The sequence below is a fragment of the Trichoderma reesei genome, assembly GCF_000167675.1.
Source record: "Trichoderma reesei QM6a unplaced genomic scaffold TRIREscaffold_36, whole genome shotgun sequence".
Classification (NCBI taxonomy): Eukaryota; Fungi; Ascomycota; class Sordariomycetes; order Hypocreales; family Hypocreaceae; genus Trichoderma; species Trichoderma reesei.
Window position 1 is genome coordinate 60,132 of NW_006711183.1, and position 20,101 is coordinate 80,232.

At 55.3% G+C, this 20,101-nt stretch overlaps 9 protein-coding genes across 9 annotated transcripts; 4 read left to right on the forward strand and 5 right to left on the reverse strand.

The window, feature by feature from the left end:
* Nucleotides 1–726: 726 nt before the first annotated feature.
* On the reverse strand, nt 727–1,779 carry TRIREDRAFT_82356 (uncharacterized protein; the record flags this gene model as incomplete). Its single annotated transcript, XM_006969611.1, has 1 exon — nt 727–1,779. The coding sequence occupies exon 1, from the start codon at nt 1,429–1,431 to the stop codon at nt 727–729; it is 705 nt and encodes a 234-aa protein (XP_006969673.1). The 5' UTR covers nt 1,432–1,779.
* A 774-nt stretch (nt 1,780–2,553) lies between these two features.
* On the reverse strand, nt 2,554–4,021 carry TRIREDRAFT_82360 (uncharacterized protein; the record flags this gene model as incomplete). Its single annotated transcript, XM_006969612.1, has 3 exons — nt 2,554–3,516; nt 3,593–3,892; nt 3,963–4,021. The coding sequence occupies 3 exons, from the start codon at nt 4,017–4,019 to the stop codon at nt 2,554–2,556; spliced, it is 1,320 nt and encodes a 439-aa protein (XP_006969674.1).
* A 1,427-nt stretch (nt 4,022–5,448) lies between these two features.
* TRIREDRAFT_112292 (uncharacterized protein) lies at nt 5,449–7,413 on the forward strand (the record flags this gene model as incomplete). Its single annotated transcript, XM_006969598.1, has 1 exon — nt 5,449–7,413. One exon carries the CDS (start codon nt 5,449–5,451, stop codon nt 7,411–7,413), a length of 1,965 nt encoding a protein of 654 aa, XP_006969660.1.
* A 155-nt stretch (nt 7,414–7,568) lies between these two features.
* On the reverse strand, nt 7,569–8,732 carry TRIREDRAFT_23420 (uncharacterized protein). Its single transcript, XM_006969584.1, has 2 exons — nt 8,335–8,732; nt 7,569–8,261 (listed from the first exon to the last, which is right to left on the reverse strand). Exons 1-2 carry the CDS (start codon nt 8,662–8,664, stop codon nt 7,746–7,748), a joined length of 846 nt encoding a protein of 281 aa, XP_006969646.1. The 5' UTR covers nt 8,665–8,732; the 3' UTR covers nt 7,569–7,745.
* A 280-nt stretch (nt 8,733–9,012) lies between these two features.
* On the forward strand, nt 9,013–10,055 carry TRIREDRAFT_124148 (uncharacterized protein). Its single transcript, XM_006969599.1, has 4 exons — nt 9,013–9,086; nt 9,249–9,274; nt 9,557–9,734; nt 9,797–10,055. Exons 1-4 carry the CDS (start codon nt 9,031–9,033, stop codon nt 9,852–9,854), a joined length of 318 nt encoding a protein of 105 aa, XP_006969661.1. The 5' UTR covers nt 9,013–9,030; the 3' UTR covers nt 9,855–10,055.
* A 282-nt stretch (nt 10,056–10,337) lies between these two features.
* TRIREDRAFT_124149 (uncharacterized protein) lies at nt 10,338–11,628 on the forward strand. The gene is made up of 2 exons (XM_006969600.1): nt 10,338–10,886; nt 11,047–11,628. The coding sequence occupies exons 1-2, from the start codon at nt 10,565–10,567 to the stop codon at nt 11,469–11,471; spliced, it is 747 nt and encodes a 248-aa protein (XP_006969662.1). The 5' UTR covers nt 10,338–10,564; the 3' UTR covers nt 11,472–11,628.
* A 117-nt stretch (nt 11,629–11,745) lies between these two features.
* On the reverse strand, nt 11,746–12,691 carry TRIREDRAFT_82374 (uncharacterized protein). Its single transcript, XM_006969613.1, has 3 exons — nt 12,598–12,691; nt 12,095–12,399; nt 11,746–12,025 (listed from the first exon to the last, which is right to left on the reverse strand). The coding sequence occupies exons 1-3, from the start codon at nt 12,608–12,610 to the stop codon at nt 11,891–11,893; spliced, it is 453 nt and encodes a 150-aa protein (XP_006969675.1). The 5' UTR covers nt 12,611–12,691; the 3' UTR covers nt 11,746–11,890.
* A 1,948-nt stretch (nt 12,692–14,639) lies between these two features.
* On the reverse strand, nt 14,640–16,188 carry TRIREDRAFT_72796 (nuclear envelope protein; the record flags this gene model as incomplete). The annotated part of the gene is made up of 2 exons (XM_006969614.1): nt 14,640–14,791; nt 14,853–16,188. The coding sequence occupies 2 exons, from the start codon at nt 16,186–16,188 to the stop codon at nt 14,640–14,642; spliced, it is 1,488 nt and encodes a 495-aa protein (XP_006969676.1).
* A 1,734-nt stretch (nt 16,189–17,922) lies between these two features.
* On the forward strand, nt 17,923–19,570 carry TRIREDRAFT_82380 (uncharacterized protein; the record flags this gene model as incomplete). The annotated part of the gene is made up of 3 exons (XM_006969601.1): nt 17,923–18,088; nt 18,277–19,404; nt 19,474–19,570. Exons 1-3 carry the CDS (start codon nt 17,991–17,993, stop codon nt 19,568–19,570), a joined length of 1,323 nt encoding a protein of 440 aa, XP_006969663.1. The 5' UTR covers nt 17,923–17,990.
* Nucleotides 19,571–20,101: the final 531 nt, after the last annotated feature.

Sequence of the window (20,101 nt, forward strand, 5' to 3'; positions counted from 1 at the left end):
TTCATTAAAGAAGGCGAAATGGACAGAATTGGAGCCAGAGGCATATTGAATCCATATGTACCGTGGTTGGGATAATCTCCAATCAACGACATCACTACCCCAACAGTCCGGCAACCGCCAAACCTTCTGTTGGATGATCTCCCGCTTGACAATCGGATGGATTGCCCAGATCGCCAGCCTACCTTAGCACGAGCCAGTCTGTGCTACTTCAACTGAATCCAGACTCTGTGTAGACAAATTCTAGGCACAAGGTGTAGCTGTTCAAGAGATGTTCACCTCACCACATACACCATCAAGGTACAATTTAACGATTTTGTATTGCTATTCTGAGTCTCGACTCAATTGCAAGAGAGGGGATGTCACACGTTTTCCCTACTGCGTGACCTTTTTCCTTGTCCGCATAGTTTCCTCCGCAACACCGACAACAGCACTTCAAACTCCCCGTTGGCCAATCCCGCGGCCCTCACGATGCCCATATAAAAATGATATATAACGCCTTTTTGAAAAGCAACAACACAGCGCCTTGCTAAGGGAGAAAAGAAAAAAGAGAAAAAAAAAAGAGTGGTAATATACATGTAGGGGGTACAAAGTCCGTCATCATGAGGGCTGGTTTTCGCGTGTGTAGGCGATATCCGCTCCCCATTCCGGCGGGTTCATTCAAAGTTCGTTTCGCCCAGGTATTTGTTTCGGTTTTTTCTTCGTCTGTTGGTACACGTTTTGATGTTGTTACATGGCGGCAGCCTGTCTCTGGCGCTCCTGGCGGAGCTTCTCCATGACGCCAATGACGCCGCCGTTGCGCAGCCGCTCGAGGACAAGCCGCATGCCGTCGCGGCTCTTGCTGAGCTGGTCAATGGTCTTGGTGGAGGCGAGGCTCTCGATGCTGCGCTGGATGCCCTTTGCGCCGAGCCCGCCGAGGAAGCCGGGCAGCCAGCCGCTGCTCTCCTGGGCCTGGCCAATCTTGCCCCTGATCTTCTCGCCGAGCCGCGACTTGAACATGACGCTCGAGTTGACGTCGGTCTCGTTCCGGGCCACGGCCTCGGGGGAGCTGGGGACTTTAAAGTGCTGCTTCTCCACGACGGAGAGCACGCCGGTGAAGTTGAGGTTGCGGCTCTCCGTCTTCATCCAGCCCTCCTTGATGTCCACGACGCTGGTCTCGAGAATGTACGAGGCCTTCTCGCCCGAGTTGCCGCCCGAGACGCTGGCAGGCAGCAGCTTGTAGACTGCGCTGGGCATGCGGCTCTTCTTGAGGTGGATCCGCGTCGTGTAGAGGCGCTGCGTCTCCGGGTCGACATGGCTGGAGATGGTGTCGGTGCTGAGGACGTGGGCGGCGAAGGGGTTGAGCTGAGGGGAGGAGTAGCGCAGGAAGTAGGCGAGGGTGACGGTCGGGAAGGGGTGCGAGTAGGTGTGGTTGGTGGAGTGCGTGAGGACCATTGTGGATGTTGGTGTTGGTGTTGTTGATGTGATTGTTGCAACAAGTGGCAGCTGTTGCAATTGGAATGGCAATGACAAGAGAACAAGTCGTCGGTGTCGAATGGCTGCGAATCCAGAGGCTCAGCGGTGCGGAACGTCAGATTGATGCTTCAAGATAGAATATCAAAGGCTGTTTTTTTTTTCTTCTGTCGGCTCTCCCTGGGGTCCGTCGAAAGTGCCTGCTAAGCCGGCATCCGCATGATCCGAGCAAGTCCGCAAAGGAGGCAATCGTTGATACACGGAAGAAGAAGAAGAAGAAGCAGGAGAAGCACACAATCAAAAGTGCGGCGACAGAAGGGGCGGTAAAAGAAAACAAGGCGATGCAAGGCCTCTGGCGACGAGGGAGATGAAATCGACTGACGGCAACGGGCAGTGGCACGAGCATCGACTTTTTTGCCGGATCTGGGCCTTGGGAAAAGCAGGCGGGCGGCGGGGCTGGTGATTGGCCACTGGTGAGGGGAAAAGCGCTGCATGGCCTTGAATCCGGGGTTGCAGCTGCACGTGACCGGCCAGCCGTCGACGTGAGCTTGAGCTCGACTCAACTGCTTGCTATTACCTAGCATTATTAGGTACCTTACCCCACCAACAGACAATACTACGACACACGACAACAGCCTTGTCGTGGTTCTGTCTGTGGCTTTACATATGATGATGACGAGTCGCATTCGGCACACACACACACACACACACACACACACACACACAGGCGTCGGGTAATGTGGCAAAGAGCCAATGGGCAGCTGTCTCGATTGATTAAACGGCCAATCACAGACTACCTAGGCCATCCACGCTGCAGCAGCCTGTTTGCTACCTACTAACGTACCCATACCATGTCGGATGCTACGCCAGTGTCTTCCCTTGCCTCCATCGTCAACGGACAACTCACACCACACCATCCAACACCGTCTCGTTTATATGCGCCATCTCGTACATACTAGTGCAAGCATCATTCCATATTAATAAAAAACCAAAAGGACCCCAAACAGCATATACTCCGTAGGATATACGTCGGCGACTTTTATCATGTCCCATGTCCGACTTCCCCAGAAAAACCCCCCCACGTCAGCGACTCCCAGCATCAGGTTACATCAAAAACTCTTCGCCCGCAAAGTGTCTCAGAACCACCCAGCCCTCGTCAAACGTCTTCTTCTCATACCGCACAATGATGGCCGCGTGCGTGTGCCGATCGTTCTGGATCCAGACCGGATACTTCCTCCACTTGAGCGAATTCAGCGACCGGATCATCTCAAACTGGCACGGCGCCAGGGCCAGCGTTGGCTGTGTCGGGATCGAGAGCCGCCGCTCCCGAGCCATTGTGCTTCTGTCCTCGGCGTTCATGCCCGTCTCTTCATCCTCGTCCTCGTCCGCCAGGTACTCCTGGTTCTGCGAGCTGTTCAGCGCCTCGTAGGCGTGCTCGACCTCTTCGCGAAGCTCCTTGATCAGGATCGGCACGCGGTACTCGGCAACATTGATGCCTGCCATGCCACCCTCATGCAGCCTGATGCGCTTCGTGCTCCGTATCGTTTGAAAAACGGAGTTGATAAGGTAGGCCACCACGCCGATGGGCACCAAGACCGAGACCGTAATCATAAACGGGATGCCCCTCATCCACCGGATGCCCGTTTCGGTAAGCGACGACAACGTGACTGGTGCGGGAATCTTGGGCCGGGGAGAAAAAGGGTGCGCCGCGTCTAATATGACGCCTTCTACATCCTGTTTCAGATAGTTGACCTTGATCCGATCAATGTCTCTGAATGGGTCCGTCTTTTCTATGCAAGTCGTGTAGTAAACGGCGCTTCGGTCATTGACGATGTTGCTGTATAACGTATGCCTCTTGAACTTTTGCAGCCCCAGCATAAAGATGGACTGGGGATCGGCCATGACGGACAGCAGTGGCCGGCCGGTGTCGCGAAACTTGTCGATGATGAACAGCTGGCTGCCCGACATGGACAGCGTCCTCGCGCCTAAAACGTTCCACATGTGGTTATGCCATCCCTTCAGGGGAGTCCGTACGCCGAGATGCGGCGTAGCAAAGGTTGCAAAGTTCTGCCCTCGCGCCATCAGCCACTGATCATCTTTTTTTGTTTTTTTACGTCGGCCAGGAGTTGCAGCTCGTGCTTACCACGCACTCGAGCGAGTCCAGGATGCCCTTTGCGTACAGCAGACCGACCGCGTACCGCGACACCAGGCCGCCGAGGGAGTAGCCCACGACGCTCAGCTTCTTGATCTTGCCGCCGTTGTTCTCAATCATCCGCAGCTCCTCAATGATCTCGGCGCAGACGCGCTCGCCGCCCAGCTCGATGCCGTCATAGGTGAAGCTGCCGCTGTTGCGCTTGGCCAGGAGGAGGTACAGTTCGTCGGGCGAATGCTGGGCTCGTAGCGTCTTTGCGATGTTGTTCATGTGGTTGGGGTTTCCCCATAGCTTTGTCACCACCCGTCAAGTCAGCTCAATGACGCGCGCAACACAGGACGTCTTAAAAGTATCGACTCACTCCGTGCACCAGGACGCAGAGGTGGTCCGCCTTGCTGCTCCCGCCGGCAAAGTCCATTCTGAAAGCCCTGCCTAGGAGTCGCGATCCGGCCAGGCGAGCAGACATTGGCTGCGGGAGAGGCAAAATCGAGACTCGTCGGCGAAAGGGGGGGGGCGGCGGCGCAGGCAGCGGAGCGTCCTTTATCAGGTCTGGCACCTGTTACCTACATGGGAGAGGCGCATTACGTAGGTAGGTTGGGAAAAATGGATCGCGGAGATGGTCCACGTCCTTTTTTCTGTTGGTGTTGGGCGGCCCCCGATTGAGTAAAAAGCGTAATCTACAGCCAATGCAATGTCCGCACAGAAGGCGGGCCGTGGGTGCCGGAGGGTGCTAATACTAGGTGATGGGCTGATGGTGAAAGTCCGCCTGAGCAAACTGTAAGAGACGCTGCTAGAAGGATTGCTATGATGGAGGTCTATTGTGCTTATCAGGAGGCTGTAGCAGGTGGTATGACTGAGGTGTATATTGCGCGGATTGCGTGGATTTTGACTGCTTGTGGTACGACACGCGGATAAGGCTCGACACCAAGCTGGGTCTGCCTGAAATTCTGTCCATAGGCAGGTAAGATTAGCTACGTCTTGCAAGGCGTTTAATGTTATCGCAAGCTTTGAAGCAGGCGACTTGCCCTACAATGGTCCAAACATGTTTTGCTTCAAGTCAAACGGTCGTGATGAGTTGGTGACAGCAGAGAAAAGCTGTCTTAGGCACATCACAAGCGAACACATCAATTCCATGCACGCGGCCGTTGAGAAGAAGCCCGCAGACATTGATGTGACGATGAGTTTAGCTTGATTTCCAGCCGACATGTTAATCAAGGATTTACCGCTTACCAGCCACTTGTTACAGCAAATATGAACAATATCTGTCATGTCAATGAGCGCTTCAGATAATTATGCTTGTAATAGTACTGTAGCCTTTGCATGCGTAGTACCCGACCATGAATAAATACCTAGGTAGGTACCTAGTAACCTATCGTGATGGGGCTCTTCAGCGGTCTTCACTGCTTCATCCATCAATGTCACCTCAGGTTCGGGCTCCATCTGCCGCCCCATCCCGGCCGTTTAGCGCCCTCAGTGGCTCCCTGGACGCCTGTGGCTCGGCAGCCTCACGCCTAAACACCGGCCGCAGCGACCCCCTGACACGCCCCTGCAGCGCTGGCAAGGCTCCAGCAATCCAACATATCGCGGGTGCCTCGTGTCGGGTATCCAGCCATTTGATGCCTCCAGTCACCAAAAACAACCCAAACCCCCAAACTCAGCTCCGTCAAACAAACATCAATCCTTTACTCAACCCATCACTTGACCACTTACTTTCAGCAACAGCGAGCACACCATTACGCAAATAGCAATTCCCCATGGCTTATGCCTAGTCCGACCACAGCACATCACTTTCGCCTGCCTCTCGCCTCTCACCATCTCACGAGGCTCTCGCCTCACGCAAGCTCGTCATGAGCCTCTCCCTCAAGCACATTCCCTGCCCGGCAGGCAACAGATGCACCGCTTTTCAGTGCATCTTCGGGCATGAAAAGGACAAGAACAAAGTCGATGAAGGCAGCATTGGCGACTCGGCAAACGATGGTGGACGGCCCTCGCAAGCAGATCAGCCTCGCCCAAGCAAGCGCCTCAAGGTCGACGCAAGCGATCCTCCTCCATCGCAAACGCAACCTGGTGTAGCCTCAGTGAAGCAATCCGAAGAACCAAAGAAGCAAGCTGCAATGTTGCAGAGCGCCACGCGCCCAATCTCTCCGCCTCCGCTGAGGAGAAAGTCTACGGCGTCAGATCCCGCAAACGCAAGCAGCACAGCGTCTTCCTCAGCCATAAAGAGCCAGCAGCCGGCCGCGAAGCCCAGCAATCCTGCTTCTTCCTCCAAGGCAGCTGCACCATCGAAGCCAAAGAAGGCTGAGTCGCTCAATCCCCGACTGCTCAAGAGCTCACCAGCCAGCCATGAGATCCGACTGAAGCTCCTTAGGCTTGTCCACCAGGAGTTTAAGCGCCTCAACGACGAACTGAAAAAGACTGCCAAGGACCAAGAGAAGAAGCTCCTCTTATCCGACCAGGATCTCATCACTCGAGCCCTGGATGAGGAACAAGCATGTGCCATTGAAAAGCCGGCTGTGTACTCCAATGTAATGAAGAACAAGGTCATGCAATATAAGCGCATGACCACGGCTCAGTGGAGAGAAAGCAGGACCAAAGAGACACAGGAAGCTCAACAGAAGCTTCGGAAGGACGACATGTCCGACGGAGAGCCCAGAAAGATTGAGACTGGCCTCACCCATGCGCAGGAGGTGCAGTTGTTGAAGCGAATACTCACACCGCTCGACGACCTGGTCAACCATGGCTATGTCCCTGCCGTTCCGACCCCAGAACAGATCCAGTCAGCCAAAGATGGGCTAGAAGCCTCAAAGGGATGGGAAAAGTGCGACCGCTGCCAGCAGCGATTCCAAGTCTTCCCCGGGCGCAGAGAGGAGGACGGCGCCCTCACGACGGGAGGACCATGCAAGTTCCACTGGGGCAAGACGTACGTCCCGGACAAGTTGCCCGGAGACAAAACAAGGGTGCCCAAGCGATACCATTGCTGCGGCCAGGAAGTGGGTGAATCGGCCGGCTGCTTCACCCACGACCACCACGTGTTCAAGGCGACAGATGCCAAACGCCTGGCGGCTGTTCTCAACTTTGCAGAGACGCCCGAGAACCCTCTGGCTCCGACCGATAGAGCGGTCTGCTTCGACTGCGAAATGTGCTACACCGTGTACGGACTCGAACTGGTACGCCTGACTGCGACCTCATGGCCTACAGGAGAGGACTTGCTGGACGTCCTGGTTCAGCCACTGGGCGAGATCCTGGATCTCAACTCTCGCTTTTCCGGCGTCTGGCCCGAAGACCTCGCGTCAGCCGAGCCCTGGTCCGTCCACGACGATCTCACGCCCTCTAAGCAAGGCGACGAGGGGAGCGAAGACGGCGAGCTGAAGCCTAAGAAGAAGAAGAAGCTCAAGATCGTATCCTCCCCCGAGGTCGCCCGCGACCTCCTCTTCTCGCTGATATCGCCGTCCACCCCGCTCATCGGCCACGGCCTGGAAAACGACCTCAACGCCGTCCGCATCGTGCACCCGACCGTGGTCGACTCCGTCCTGCTGTACCCGCACAAGATGGGCCTGCCGTACCGCTTCGGCCTGAAGCGGCTCATGAGCGTGCACATGAACCGCAAGATCCAGCAGGACACGGGGCCCAAGATGCTGGGCCACGACTCTGGGGAGGATGCGAGGGCGGCGGGGGAGCTGGTCCGGTTGAGGGTCATGGATGTGTGGAACGACATGAAGAGGAAGGGCTGGCGGGTGGTGGAGGGCGAGATTACGCCTCCTGAGGGCGAGAAGGGGGGCTTGACGGAGGCCTTCATCGAGAGCGGTCATTGAGAGTCATGGGATGAAGTTGTATACCTCTACCTTGAACTTGGCTGTCGGTGGCATCGGATATTCTGTTTCCATGTTTACGCAGGCTTTGGGTTTACGTAGCTCAAGAAAAGTCTTGCCGAGGCAAGCTTTACAATTACCTACACGCATCAAGCCGTAGGAGAGCATATTGCTTTATTTTCTCTCTTCTTGCGAGGCTTCTTTGGCCCCTTTTAGCTAAAAGTACAATATTGTCGTCGTGATTGGGATTTTCCCTTCTTCCCGTATCCCAGCAATGAGCGGGGTGTTCTTGCATCATTATCCTTCCATTACTCTCCCACAATCTCATCCTCACTTTAGACCCTTCCCACAGACAGCAGATACTGGCTGCCGCCACCTCCCTTGCCCCCCGAAGGCAGATACGCCACGTTGGGGTTCGCCGACAACGCCTGCGCGATCTCGCGGCTGGCCTCGATCTTCCTGATCTGGACGAGCCCGTCGCCGGCCTTTGCAATGGCCTTGCTGATCGTCTCGGCGCTCTCGGCCTCGCCCTCGGCGCGGATGACGCTGGCCTGGCGCTCCTGCTCGGCCTTTTCGACAATGAAGCGCGCGCGCTCGGCGTCCTGCTGGGCAATCTGCTTCTGCTCGACGGCCTTTGTGAACTCGCGGCCAAACGTCATGTGCGTGATGGAGACGTCCTCGAGGGCAATGTTGAACTCGGCGGCGCGACGCGTCAGGTCGCTGCGGATGCGCTGGGAGACGGCCTCGCGCTGGGTGATGAGCTCGGCGGCGTCGAATTGGGCGACGATGGCCTTGAGGACTTCGTTGCCGATGGAGGGGAGGACTCTTTCGTCATAGTCTGCGCCGAGATTCTGCGTGTACCGTTAGCACACAGAGGAACCTCCAAGCTGTTGATAATGAAGATTCAGGAGACTAAAGGTATACCTGGTAAATCTTTGGCAGGGCCTTGACGTCCGGCCGGTGCAGGACTCGCAGCGTCAGGCTGACCATCTGGAGATCCTTGCTGCCGGTCGTCGTGGCAATGTTCCGGGGCTTGGTGCGCACGTCAAAGATGATGCTGCGTTGCAGCCAGGGGACGAGGAAGTGCGTGCCCTCGTTGACAACGTCCTCCTTGACTCCGGACAGCCTGTCGAAGATGACGGCCCTCGTGCCGCCGCGGACGTCGTAGATGGACTGTGAGAGGAGGAATGCGCCGGCCGAGGCCGGGATGGCCATGCGGTACATGAGGTTGAGCGTCCGCGCGAATGCCGCCATGGTTGGATTGATTTCTCTCTCGTAGGTACTGTCACTTGGAGCTTTTCCTGCGAGACCGAGGCCGCGGCTGTTTTTCTACGGGTGGAAGAAGACGGCCTGTTTGCGATAAGCTGTTGCTGGATGATGAAGCTCGACCTGCCTGTAATAACTTCGAGCCTTGTCCCGCACTTGCCAGAAGGTTGCTCTGATTTTCCGGAAGGCGCGCTAGGCCTCTTCGGGCAAGCTCGGCAGGACCCGCGAAGATGCACTCTCTGCCTTTTCACCAATCCCGACTCATTCCACCTCTTCTTCCCTCTCTCTCTCTCGCGGCCCTTCAAGAATCGGAAATCGCAACACCTCGACGAGATCCTTGTTACATCAGACACCATGAGACCTACTCAGGCGCTTCAGGGCGGCGGTGCCCCCAACCCCAAGATCGGCCAGTAGGTTGCGCTCTTGCTCCCGGGCAGACGGAAATCGTACCATTGAGATTGCGGCTTTTCCACGGATTGCGAAGGTCGAGCTCGATAGGGATGATGCGGCGGTCTGCGAGATGATGGCAAAGGAATTGAGGATGATGCTAACTTGCTGTTTCTTCCGCATAGGTGGCTCGGTGACTGGGGCCATTTCGGTGAGTTTGCTCCAATTCTCGATCGATTACGATGAACGACCCGCGAAAGAGACGGATGGCAACGGGACGATGGCGCACGACGGACTACAACATGTGGATGGATCGTCTAGAGAGAAACAGAAGCAATTTGTGAAAAACAAGCAGAAGAAGAAAAAGAAGAAGCGCATGTGGCAAGGAACAGCAATTGGTCGAGGCATTACGATCAAGGGCCCTCGGAGGAATTACGACATCGAAGGACATTGGAGGAAGGAATCGACTCGCTTGCTAACCCATGATACGCAGGTGGTGCCAAGCAGAAGGGCGTCGTCACCTTCGGACTCTCCGCCAACCGACAGAACCCCTTTGCCGGTGCCGCTCACGATGCCATCTTCAACACCTTCCGCCGCACCAAGTCTCAGATCTTCTACTGGCTGCCCCCTATGCTGGCCGGTTACTACCTGCTGAGCTGGGCCACCGAGAGGTATGATGGATCGTACACTACGGGGAATCTTGGCTGGGCGTAATGCTAATACGGCATGATAGGAACCACTACCTCAACTCCAAGGCTGGCCGTGCTGAGTTTGCCGACGAGGAGGAGTAAAATGGTGCTTGGCTTTGTTGGAAAATGAATGTCCGGGGGACAGTGTATATCAGCGTCTAGACTGGAGAAGCAGAACGGTTGACTCCATGATCTGGCTTCTCTCATTGCTCCAGACTCGATTGAGTAGTCGATGAATGACCATGGTTGACCGAGCGTTTACAAGACATCACTTGAGAAGAAATACATACTCTCTATCTGCCCAAATCTTCGTCTCTGAGATATACGAGCTATTCCTCACGAAGATTGTCTCTACTTGTTTTCCCTAACCATGGCACTCACGAGCCAATCTTCCATTCGGTCATCCAATTCGCAGCCATCATGATAGGCCAATTGAGTATCACGTGACTGAACTTTTACCGGAGAAGAAATGCTCGGCGTCGGCAGTACAAAGCGCCGAAGACGTTAAAGCGGGCCCCTTCACCGAGAAAAATAAATCAGTTTATCAGGAAATTTTTTTGAAGCGCCTCAACCGTGGGAGGACGACGGACAGATCAAAACCCGCGGCCAAGTTGCGCAAGTCGTCCAATTGGTGCATCGAACGCATTTTGAAGTCCGTCTGCATGATTAAAGTATTTATATTACTTTAATATTCCTTCAACGACTCTTTTGTACCCCTTAATTCCTTCATTCTTATCATTTCAATCTCTTACCACTTCCACAGCTCGTCGCATGAAGCACACACACACACACACACAATAGCAGCAGCAGCCATGGCCTCCGAACGCCCCGAAAAGAAGGACAAGAAGGAGAAGAAGGAGAAGCGAAGCGACGACGCCGGCGTGGCCAAGTCCAAGAAGGACAAGAAGGAAAAGAAGGACAAGAAGGACAAGCTCGCCTCGGCGCTGGACGAGAAGCTCCAGCAGGACGTTGCCGCGCAGACCTCTGCAAAGGCCTCGGAGGAGGCGTCCGACATGGACGAGGACAACAAGCCGCAAGCCGAGCAGCTTCCCCTCGAGCGCAAGGTGGTGCCGTTTGCGGTGCCGCTGGCGGATGAGAAGGGCCAGAAGAAGATTTGCAAGACCATCCGAAAGGGTACGCCACCACTCTCGCACTCTCCCCCCCTTTGCTTCTTTTTTCCTTTTTTTTTTGTCTTTCTTTTCATGACTTCAATCCTCTTTTGCCACTCGTCTGTTTGGCTACATCTTTTCTTGTTGGGCAGCCCTTTACTAACGTAGTATTTGTGTGAATTTAGCTGCCAAGAACGGAACCCTCAAGCGCGGCGTCAAGGAAGTCGTCAAGACGCTCCGAAAGTCTCCCCCCAGCGCCCCCGGCTACACCTCGTTCCCCGGCGTCGTCGTCATCGCCGGCGACATCTCCCCCATGGACGTCATCTCCCACCTGCCCGTGCTGTGCGAGGACCACAACGTGCCCTTCATCTTCGTCACGTCGCGCGCCGAGCTGGGCGCCGCGGCCAAGACCAAGCGGCCCACCAGCGTCGTCATGATCATGGAGAAGGCCGAGGGCAAGAAGAAGCCTGCCGCCGCCGCCAAGAAGGAGGCCGACGACGAGGAGGACAGCGGCGAGGCGTACAGCGAGAGCTACGCTTCGCTGGTCAAGCTTGTGCAGAAGGAGGCTGGCAAGCAGGCGTTTTGGACAAAGGGTGAATCGAAGGCGTGAAAGAAGAAAAAAGGGGGAAAAGGCCAAGTTGTGGGATTTGACCAGTGTTGGGAGGTTCGACATGTTTGGGTGAATGGGGGTGGTGGTGTGATGCAAAGTAATCTGGGTGTATATTAACCATACCAGAGGGATTGTCTTGCAGCAAGACTGCTGGGGCAACGGCGGCGTTCGGGTATATAAAGTACTGCATTGATCAATGGACTCATTTCGTTTCTTACACACTGGTTGGTTCCTTCAAGTTTATGCCACAATTGCACGAGGAGACATTTCAAGTGTTCCAAACTGAATTGACTACTAGGTTGATGTTATACACAATTCACCATCGGGGACGCGATGGCGTGACATGATCATGAGTTTCCATTAACTCCTCCCGAAACCAGCCTCAGGAAAAGACTTCATCACAGAAAAACTATGCGCATTTACGCAAAGGGGTTGGTCCTGGTTCCCCACCAGTTGAGAACCAAGGACAGGCCAACAGTCTCTAGCAGCTTGGCAGCGATGTTGACGCCGACGGTGTCCAGGGGCCGCTTCTCGCTGAAGATCTGGGTGAGGAACTATAGGCGGCATCAGCACCATTGGGCTTTTTGAGAGCATCGATGGGAGAAAAAAAAGGGAAAACATACCGTAGGAGCAGAGGTGGCGGCAAAGATCAGAGCACCCAGGTACGCAGCGCCCTTGTGGCTGAGGGTGCCGGTGGCGTTGAGCAGAGCACCGACGCCGTAGCTCTGCAGGGCAGAGCCGACGAAAGAGGTGCCCCAGGCGATGGCGGCGCCGCTGGCCTCGCGGGAGCGGATGAACTCCTCCTTGGTGTTGGAGGCCTTTGCGCGGTGGTACGTCTGGCCGAAGACGGGGGCGAGGACGACGAGGTCGACGCCGTGGTTGAAGAAGGTGCCGAGGGCGATGGCCGAGGGCTTAACCGCGGGGAAGTCTGTGGAAGGATCTGATTCAGTATGGCGAGTAATGATTCGTTTGGTGTGTGAAGTGAGGCTGGTGATGGTTCATGGCAACTGGGAGCAGGAGGAGGAGGAGGAGGAGGAGGTGGTGGTGGTGGTTGTTGAGTGGCGAATGGGAGAGACGAGGAGGTGAAGCCGTGATGGCGAGGGTAGATGAGAGAGTCACGACTCACATTGAAGAGACATTGTGATGGATGCTGTTTGATGTGATGCGATGCGATGGAGAGGTTGGCGAGATTGATGAAGGAGTCAAGATATCGTCGTTCAGTACAATGATGTTCGTAGCAGGTCTGCCAGTCAAAGAAGTATACTCGAAGGAAATTCCTTTAACCAGCAGCACCTTCCAAGCTATTTGTACTCTGCTGGTGTCCCCCTTTACATCATCAAACAAGCCACACAAACGTCTCCTTCCCAGTGCACGATCGATTACGTCTTTGGCGCCCCTCACCCCGGATGCCCATTAGTAGGTATTGCAGGCCAAGGTCAAGTAGTAGTAGTAGTAGTAGTAAGGCAGCTGCTTGTTTCCGACCTGTTTGCCTGGGCATTTTCCTCCGCTTTCTGGGGCGGGTTGGTTTCAGTCCTTAGCGATTTCGTCACCGTGATGAATGATGTCACCACTACGCTCACCAAAAAGCTGGATCGTGCTACGGTTACTTGGTAGGTATGGGCGTTGGGGCTATTATTACTAGTATAGACGTCCGGATGAGGAAATTCAATTCTTCCAGCTGCTTTGCCTGGGCTGGGTGAGAAGTTGGTTTTGGGGGAGGCTCCACTGACCTATGGGCTTGATTAAGTCAATTTGACGAACTTGATCTTTGAAGTCGTCGTTTCAAGAATATCCGGATCTATCGTGGTTTTCTCAGCTGTGCTTGTACCGTACAGTACCTAGGTAGGTAGGTAACCTCACTGGCCAAACGTCATTATGTAATGATGCGGCTATTGTCGCCTTTTGCAAAGCCCTGCTTCGACAACTGCATCCGTTCGGACAAGCTCATGTCCATGTTTATGTATGTAATGCATGCGTTTCTTTTGTTCAACAACCTAGAACCTTGTCGCAAGGATTTGTCTGCAGGGCGAGATTGATCGACAAGAGCTGGCCTAGACGATCTTTCTTCTTAGTACATAGTACTTCTGTAATACTATCGTACCTTACCTCATATACACCATAACCTCGGCCAAAGCCATCCACAACGACCTTTGATCGTACCACCTAACTACCTAGACTGCACTCCATTCCCCAAGACAAGAACGACTCTGTTCTTCACTCTCCACTCTTGAAGGAGAAATGCCACAGGCTCACCGACTCCCATATAAGAAACATCATACAAAAATTCCGTCAAGTTAAACTTGGAAAAAAAAGATGTAATCCGATTCCGCCCAACAATTTTACAATCCTTGAGAGCAAAAAGTCACCCACCGCTTTACATTCCGAACTGCTCCACTGCGGGGATACATAGTACATACTACTCGCGATGGATTTGCTGCCAATTCTTCGGCTTCGCTCCAGGCGTGGGGCTGGTGCTGTGTCATTTCAGCTCTGTTGACGACATCTTTTTTTCCTAACTCCCTTGAGTGATGGGCATACCAGCTTGTTTACCTATACATTGACGAAACGTGTTATACTGACATGCACAATGTGCTAGACATGGGAAATTTTAGATATATATTCCTGGAGAAAGAAGATCAATTGGCAGTATCCGTATTGGCTCGAATAGATGCTGAGCCCCATCACCGTAAAACAACCCGCCTGCATCTCATCATGTCCATCCTCGTTCCATCATCTCCAGTCAAACACCACAAAAAGATACAAAAGCATGATGCCGCTTCTTCATTGCTTTCTCTACGAGAAACGCCCGTGTTGCTCATGCCAAGCCTCGATAAACAGGGCATGTCAAAGAAATCAAGAAATGCAAGCTAATAGAAACCCATAACGTCTCTTTTTCCTCGTAACATCCGTACAATCAGGTCGCTTTTGTTCACGTTTCAAAATCGTCGTCAAATTCAACGCACTTCCCCTGTCCACATATGAGCTGCTTTCACGCCTCACACAAATCATCTCGCCGCAACAAAGACTTGCCAGTTGATTCTTTGCCCAGTTTGCATTATGTAGTGTGTAAAAAAAGCTGAGAAAAGTAGCAGCAAGAGAAAAACGAAACGCACAAGAACAATCAGATACAAATCTTTACCCATATGATATGTGTTCCCATAACCCCTTCTATGCTTGGAGATGGCCGTACTCGCCGCTGCGTAGCCCAAGTAAAGCTCTAACGTCGTGAACGTACTGGAGACCCTCCAGCAGAGGTACCAAATGCATCAAGTCGCCGTCTGTCGGGTCGTTGATCCAGCCTTGGATCGGTATGGCGTTGTCTATTTCCCACCAGAATTAGCCAGGGCTACAACGCTCGAACACGCCGTCGACAAAACGCACCTTCATGGAACAAATAGCTCAGCGGGCTATTGTCCAGAATCATCACTTTACTCAAATCCGGCTCGACTGCGCTCAAGTCTTTAATGTACGCTCCCTGTCGATATGTGCAGTGCTGGCGATAGTATCTCGCCGAGAAAAACTTCCTCTCCGTCTCGAGCCAGTCAATCACCGGGTCGGCATACTCCTGGACCGACGCCGTGAAGATGACGAGGTTGAACCACTTGCACACCCTGCGCAGGAACTCGTCGCAGTACGGCCGCTTGTTGACCCAGTACAGGATGGGGTGCTGCGCTGCACTGCTCTGCCCGCTCATTCCCAACGACGCCGCGTTGAGCTGAACCTCAATCATGTGGCCGCTGTTCATTCGTCCTCCCTTGGACATGCTGTGGATCAGCGTCTCGTCGAGATCCAGGATGAGCGTCTTCTGCTGCTTCCTCGTCGGCTCAAGAAGATTCAGGTACGATGGCTGTCGCCGGGGAATCAGGGGTCGCGGTGGCGCGGGCGTCTTTGGGTACTTGGTCAGGGCGGCAATCGGAGAAGTGGGAGACTTGAGTTGCGCAGAGAGATCGCCCCGGCTGAGGTCGCCCTTGGCGTGAGAGGCGGTGGACTGCGACTTTCTGTGTTTCCGCTGCTCCTCGTCGTTGAGCTTGATTCGTATGGAGCGCCGCGCCGCGCCCGCCTCGTCACCGGGTTGGGCCGACTTGGAGCGAGTGTGTCGAGCTTTGGCGGCATGGCGCTCGTCTTCGGACTCGGATGATATGCCAGACGAAGAGGTGCTCGAGGAATGGAACGTATTCGACGGCACCCCTAGATGCCGCGAGTTGCGGCCCGTCTTATTCGGCCGCTCGGCAGAGCCATACAGCTTGTCCGTGCCCAAGTCTCCGCCGTGGAAGCCAAACAGCTTCTTCAGCTGCGTCATGGGCGCAAACTTGCCAAAGTCGTCGTAGAAGCAGGCCAGCAGGTAGTAGCCCGGCGCAGTCAGCGCGGCCAGCAGCCAGCGGATGCTGCTGACGAAGCTGGACGCGATCCCCCGGGGCAGCACATGCCACCACCTCGAGCGCTTCCCGTCGGGCTTGGACTCGCAGAAGAGCGGCGTCTCCTCGGTGGCAAAGGCGGCCTCGTCGTCGCGGTCGTCGTCGTCGTCGTTGTATCGCTTCTCGGCGGGGGAGCCCTCGGCGGCGGCAGCGGAGGGCTGGGCCTCGTGTCCATCCGCCTTGTCGCCGGGCACGTCGAGCGCCTTCTCGTCGTCGAGGCCGGCGGAGACGCTGTTGGATCGGGAGTGGGTGGGACTCGGCGGCGGCGACACGCGCGCGGTGATGATGTTGAGCGAGTTCATGTTGAACAGGGAGAGCAATCCATGGGGCATTGGCGGCGGCTCCGGGGACGAGAAATGAGGAAGCTCGGCAGTGCGCAGCGGCGGGATGGCGGCAGGGAGCGAAAAGGGAGCCGTCGCAGCAGCTGCCGAGGCCGTTCGATGCCGCTTCCGGCTCTCTGGGGATACGAGCTGCCAATGGCCCTGCAACGCGCTCCAGGGGGGGTTAAAATGAGCCTCCGCAGGGCGCGCGGGAAACGAGTGTCATGAGTGAGTCGATTCCAAAGGGGGGGAGGAGGAGAGAGGAGAGGTGGAGGTGAGGGAAGGAAGGCGGATAGGCGACAAGCCGGACGTCAGACGGGATGCGATGGATGACAGTAGTAGTTAAAAAAAAAAAAAAAAAAAAAATAGAGGCAGAGAAGACAGAAATGACGCTACGTGAGAGGCCACGGAAAATGGCTGGAGGTGCTAGAAGAGGCTCGAGGCGATCTTTGGGGGGGAAAGACGTGGGTTGTCTGGTGCGTACGAGTACCTAGGTAGGTAATGAAACCACCAGAAGAAGCCGTCACTTTTTGGCAGCCAACATCCACATCCACATGTCCACCTCAGTTTTTGGTCAAGCTCGACTCGGCCCAGAAGCGTTGAGGCCAGGAAATCCGCCCCAAGCAAATCGGGCCAGGTCCAGCATCATCAGTCAATGGCTAGCGCTCGGCTCAGGCAGGCCAGGTAGCATCGAATAGCGGGCCAAGGCCGCTGGGGAGGTCAGATGCCGCCCACGTTAGGGCGGCCTTTTGGGGGGGCCCTGGGGGGGGGTTGCAGGTGGTTTGCAGCGGAATCAGCAGGGCTTGTTGGGGGACGGGAGCCCTACAGGACATTTGATGGAGCGTGGTCGAATGCGCTGCTCTGCTTGGAGAGGTGATGATGGTTAGGTAGGTACAGTAGGTATGTAGAGAGGAGGAATCCGGAGCCGGGGGTTGGATGCCGAGGGTAGGTAAGTTGTCTCTTGATGTTGCAGCTGGTTGTATATGGTTCTGTGAACAGCAGTGATCGGGATAGCATCTACCTTAGGTTACCTTATATTAGAGGAATGCCTAGGTAGTTGAGGTAGTTGTACTGTCTACTTAGGTGGATGGCTGATGTCAAAATCCATCTATCGAACAGACATCCATGGACTCTTGAGCAGAAAACCCGAGGATACCAGACAGACAAATGTGTGCATTCAGATAATATCGGGGCAGACAGCCTCTCTCTCTGCTGCGCTAGGCGTGCATCATACCTACATTAGTGCACAGCGGGCTGCATTAACCTCGAATGTATGTAGTAGTAGTAGTAGTATGTATGTATGTATGTATGTATGTACGAAATTCCAGAGCCTCGCGGGTTTGAGTCACGATCTCGAGCACCTCTTTTTGCGCCCACAAACCAAGTCAGACCCAACCCAAGCCAGACCAAACCAAACCAAACCAAACCAAACCAAACCCCGCCCACCTCACCACACCCGTTCCGGATTTCTCACAGACAGAGAGACTCGAACATCAAAACTCGACAGCATCACCGTCCTTTTTTTTTTTTTTTTTTGTTCATCACCCGAGCGTCACCAGCATCGACGCAGCCGCGAGACCGTCATCGAACCAGCTCGAAAACCGCTTCTCCCAAGTCGCACAAATTTCAGGCCATAGCGCCGATCGATCGTCGCCCATACGCACCTCAACTTTTCCCCCCCCGAGCATCGGCCCTTCCAGCACCGCACAACAACGCACAAACCGCACCGTCACGAAACAGCATCCTTCGCAAGGGCATCTCCGCGCAGTCGCATACAGTCTACGATGCCCTCCGTCTCCTCCGGCCACGCGCTGGACCTGGAAAAGTTCCTCAAATCGCTCAAGGGCCAGCCATTGGAGGCTTCCATCAACAGCTTGATATCGTACGTGATGTGATTCATCAGTTCTTTTCGCAGTGCGGGGCACGATAAGATTGTCGCAACGGCGGCACAGGCTGGCCTCTCTCTATTGGCCGTGATGCGACACGGGCAGGAAAAAAAGAGGGAGGGTGGGCGACGCAGCATGCAATAGAGCACAATGTAACTGACCAGCGCTCCTCCCAACGTAACAGCCTCCTCAAGCGAAGACAGATCAAGGGATCCGAGCCCTGCGCCGTCGCCACCGCCCACATCCTCCTCCAGGTCGTCGCCCGCTCAAAATGGCACGACGTCGACAGCCTCCTGATCAACGTGTCCCGGACCGGCCGTAAGCTGGTCGACGCCCAGCCCAACGAGCTCGTCATTGGCAACATTGTGCGCCGCGTCCTGGGCCTGATCCGCGACGAGGCGTCCGAGGACCGAGGCGACGCCGGCGACGAGTCTGCGAGCGATGCGCCGACCCCGACGGACATTGTGCCGCCAGCAGCCACCAGCCAGCAGTGGGCGACAAGACGCCTCGACTCGGCCAACAGCGCAGCCCCGGCGGCGCGTCCCCCGATTGTCTCGTCCTACAGCTCCATCAACCCGCCCAAATCGCTCTTCCACCTGCTGTCGACCTCTCCGCCCGCCGACGGAGACGTGTCGCCGTTTCGAAACTCGGGAGCCTCGACGCCGACGTGGAGGGGCAACTCGAGCCAGATCCACGCGCTGCGCTCCGAGGTCATTGACGGCATCGAGGAGATCAAGGACGAGATCAGCCAGGTGGACGACCAGATCGCCGCCTCGGCAGAGGTGCAGATTCACCCGGGCGACTTGGTGCTGGTCCACCAGCCCTCGACGACGGTGGAGCGCTTCATCCTGCGCGCGGCTCAGAAGCGCAAGTTCACGGTGCTCATCGCCGTGGCGCCGCCGAGAAGACACTCTGCCGAAGGCCAGCACGCGACGTTTAGGAAGAAGCTGTCGGCCGCGGGCATCACAGTGGTCAACGTCATGAACGGCGGGCTGATGGCCTACATGTCCCGCGTCAACAAGGTCATCATCGGGGCGAGGGCGATTGTGGCCACCGGAGGGGTCGTTGCCGACGCCGGCGCGGCAGCCATTGCCCGGGCCGCCAAGGAGCAGGGCACCGCCGTGGTCGTGCTCAGCGGCGTGTACAAGCTGAGCCCGGAGAGCCCCTTTGACGAGAGCTCGCTGATTGAATGGGGCGACTCGTCGACCTTTGTGAGCTTTGCGGATGGCCCGCTGGTGAGCGGCGCGGAGATTCGAACCGCGCTCACCGAGCTGATTCAGCCCGAGCTCGTCGACACCTACATCACCAATCTGTATGTTCTATCTTATCCTATCCTGTGTCCAAAGTCTGAGGGGGACGAGCGGGTTACTGACTGTCGCAGGGGCACACATTCGCGCGACCACCTATCGAGCTTGATCTCAGACCACTACAAGCGAGAAGATGCCGACTTTCACATCTGGGAGGAGGCTGAGCCGTGATGATGATTTAACGATGTACGACTACAAGAAGAAAAAAGAGTAAAAGGGAAAATAGCCAAGAGCGCAGCATCCAGTGACTAAGCAAATGGATAGTTTGAAGAGGGAAATCAAGAATAGACTACCTAGCATCCTGGCAAGCATGAACTATAGACGAGCAGCATAGGGGTTGGTCACCGGTACAGCGTCTCATTTTGCCTCTGTGACTGATGACGCCCTTTTACAAACCGAATATCTGATTCGTACAGTAACCACGTTTCATCGATCTGAGCATCAGGTGTTGTGGTTAGTCTTGATGCTGTCAAGTGAACAATTAGTCGGTCTCATATCGTCGAGTCAACTGGTCCGTCTAGACGTCACCCCTCTCAGCGAGCCGCGTCAGCAAAGAGAGGCAACCAAATCGTTCATTGGCCACCGCCGGACAATATTCGCCTTATTTTCGCTCCCGCAGCCAAAAGGATTCAGGCTCCCCCCTCCCCTCCCAGGCCATTAACTCAACAGACAGTTACGGCTCCAAACAGGCAGCGCAACGGC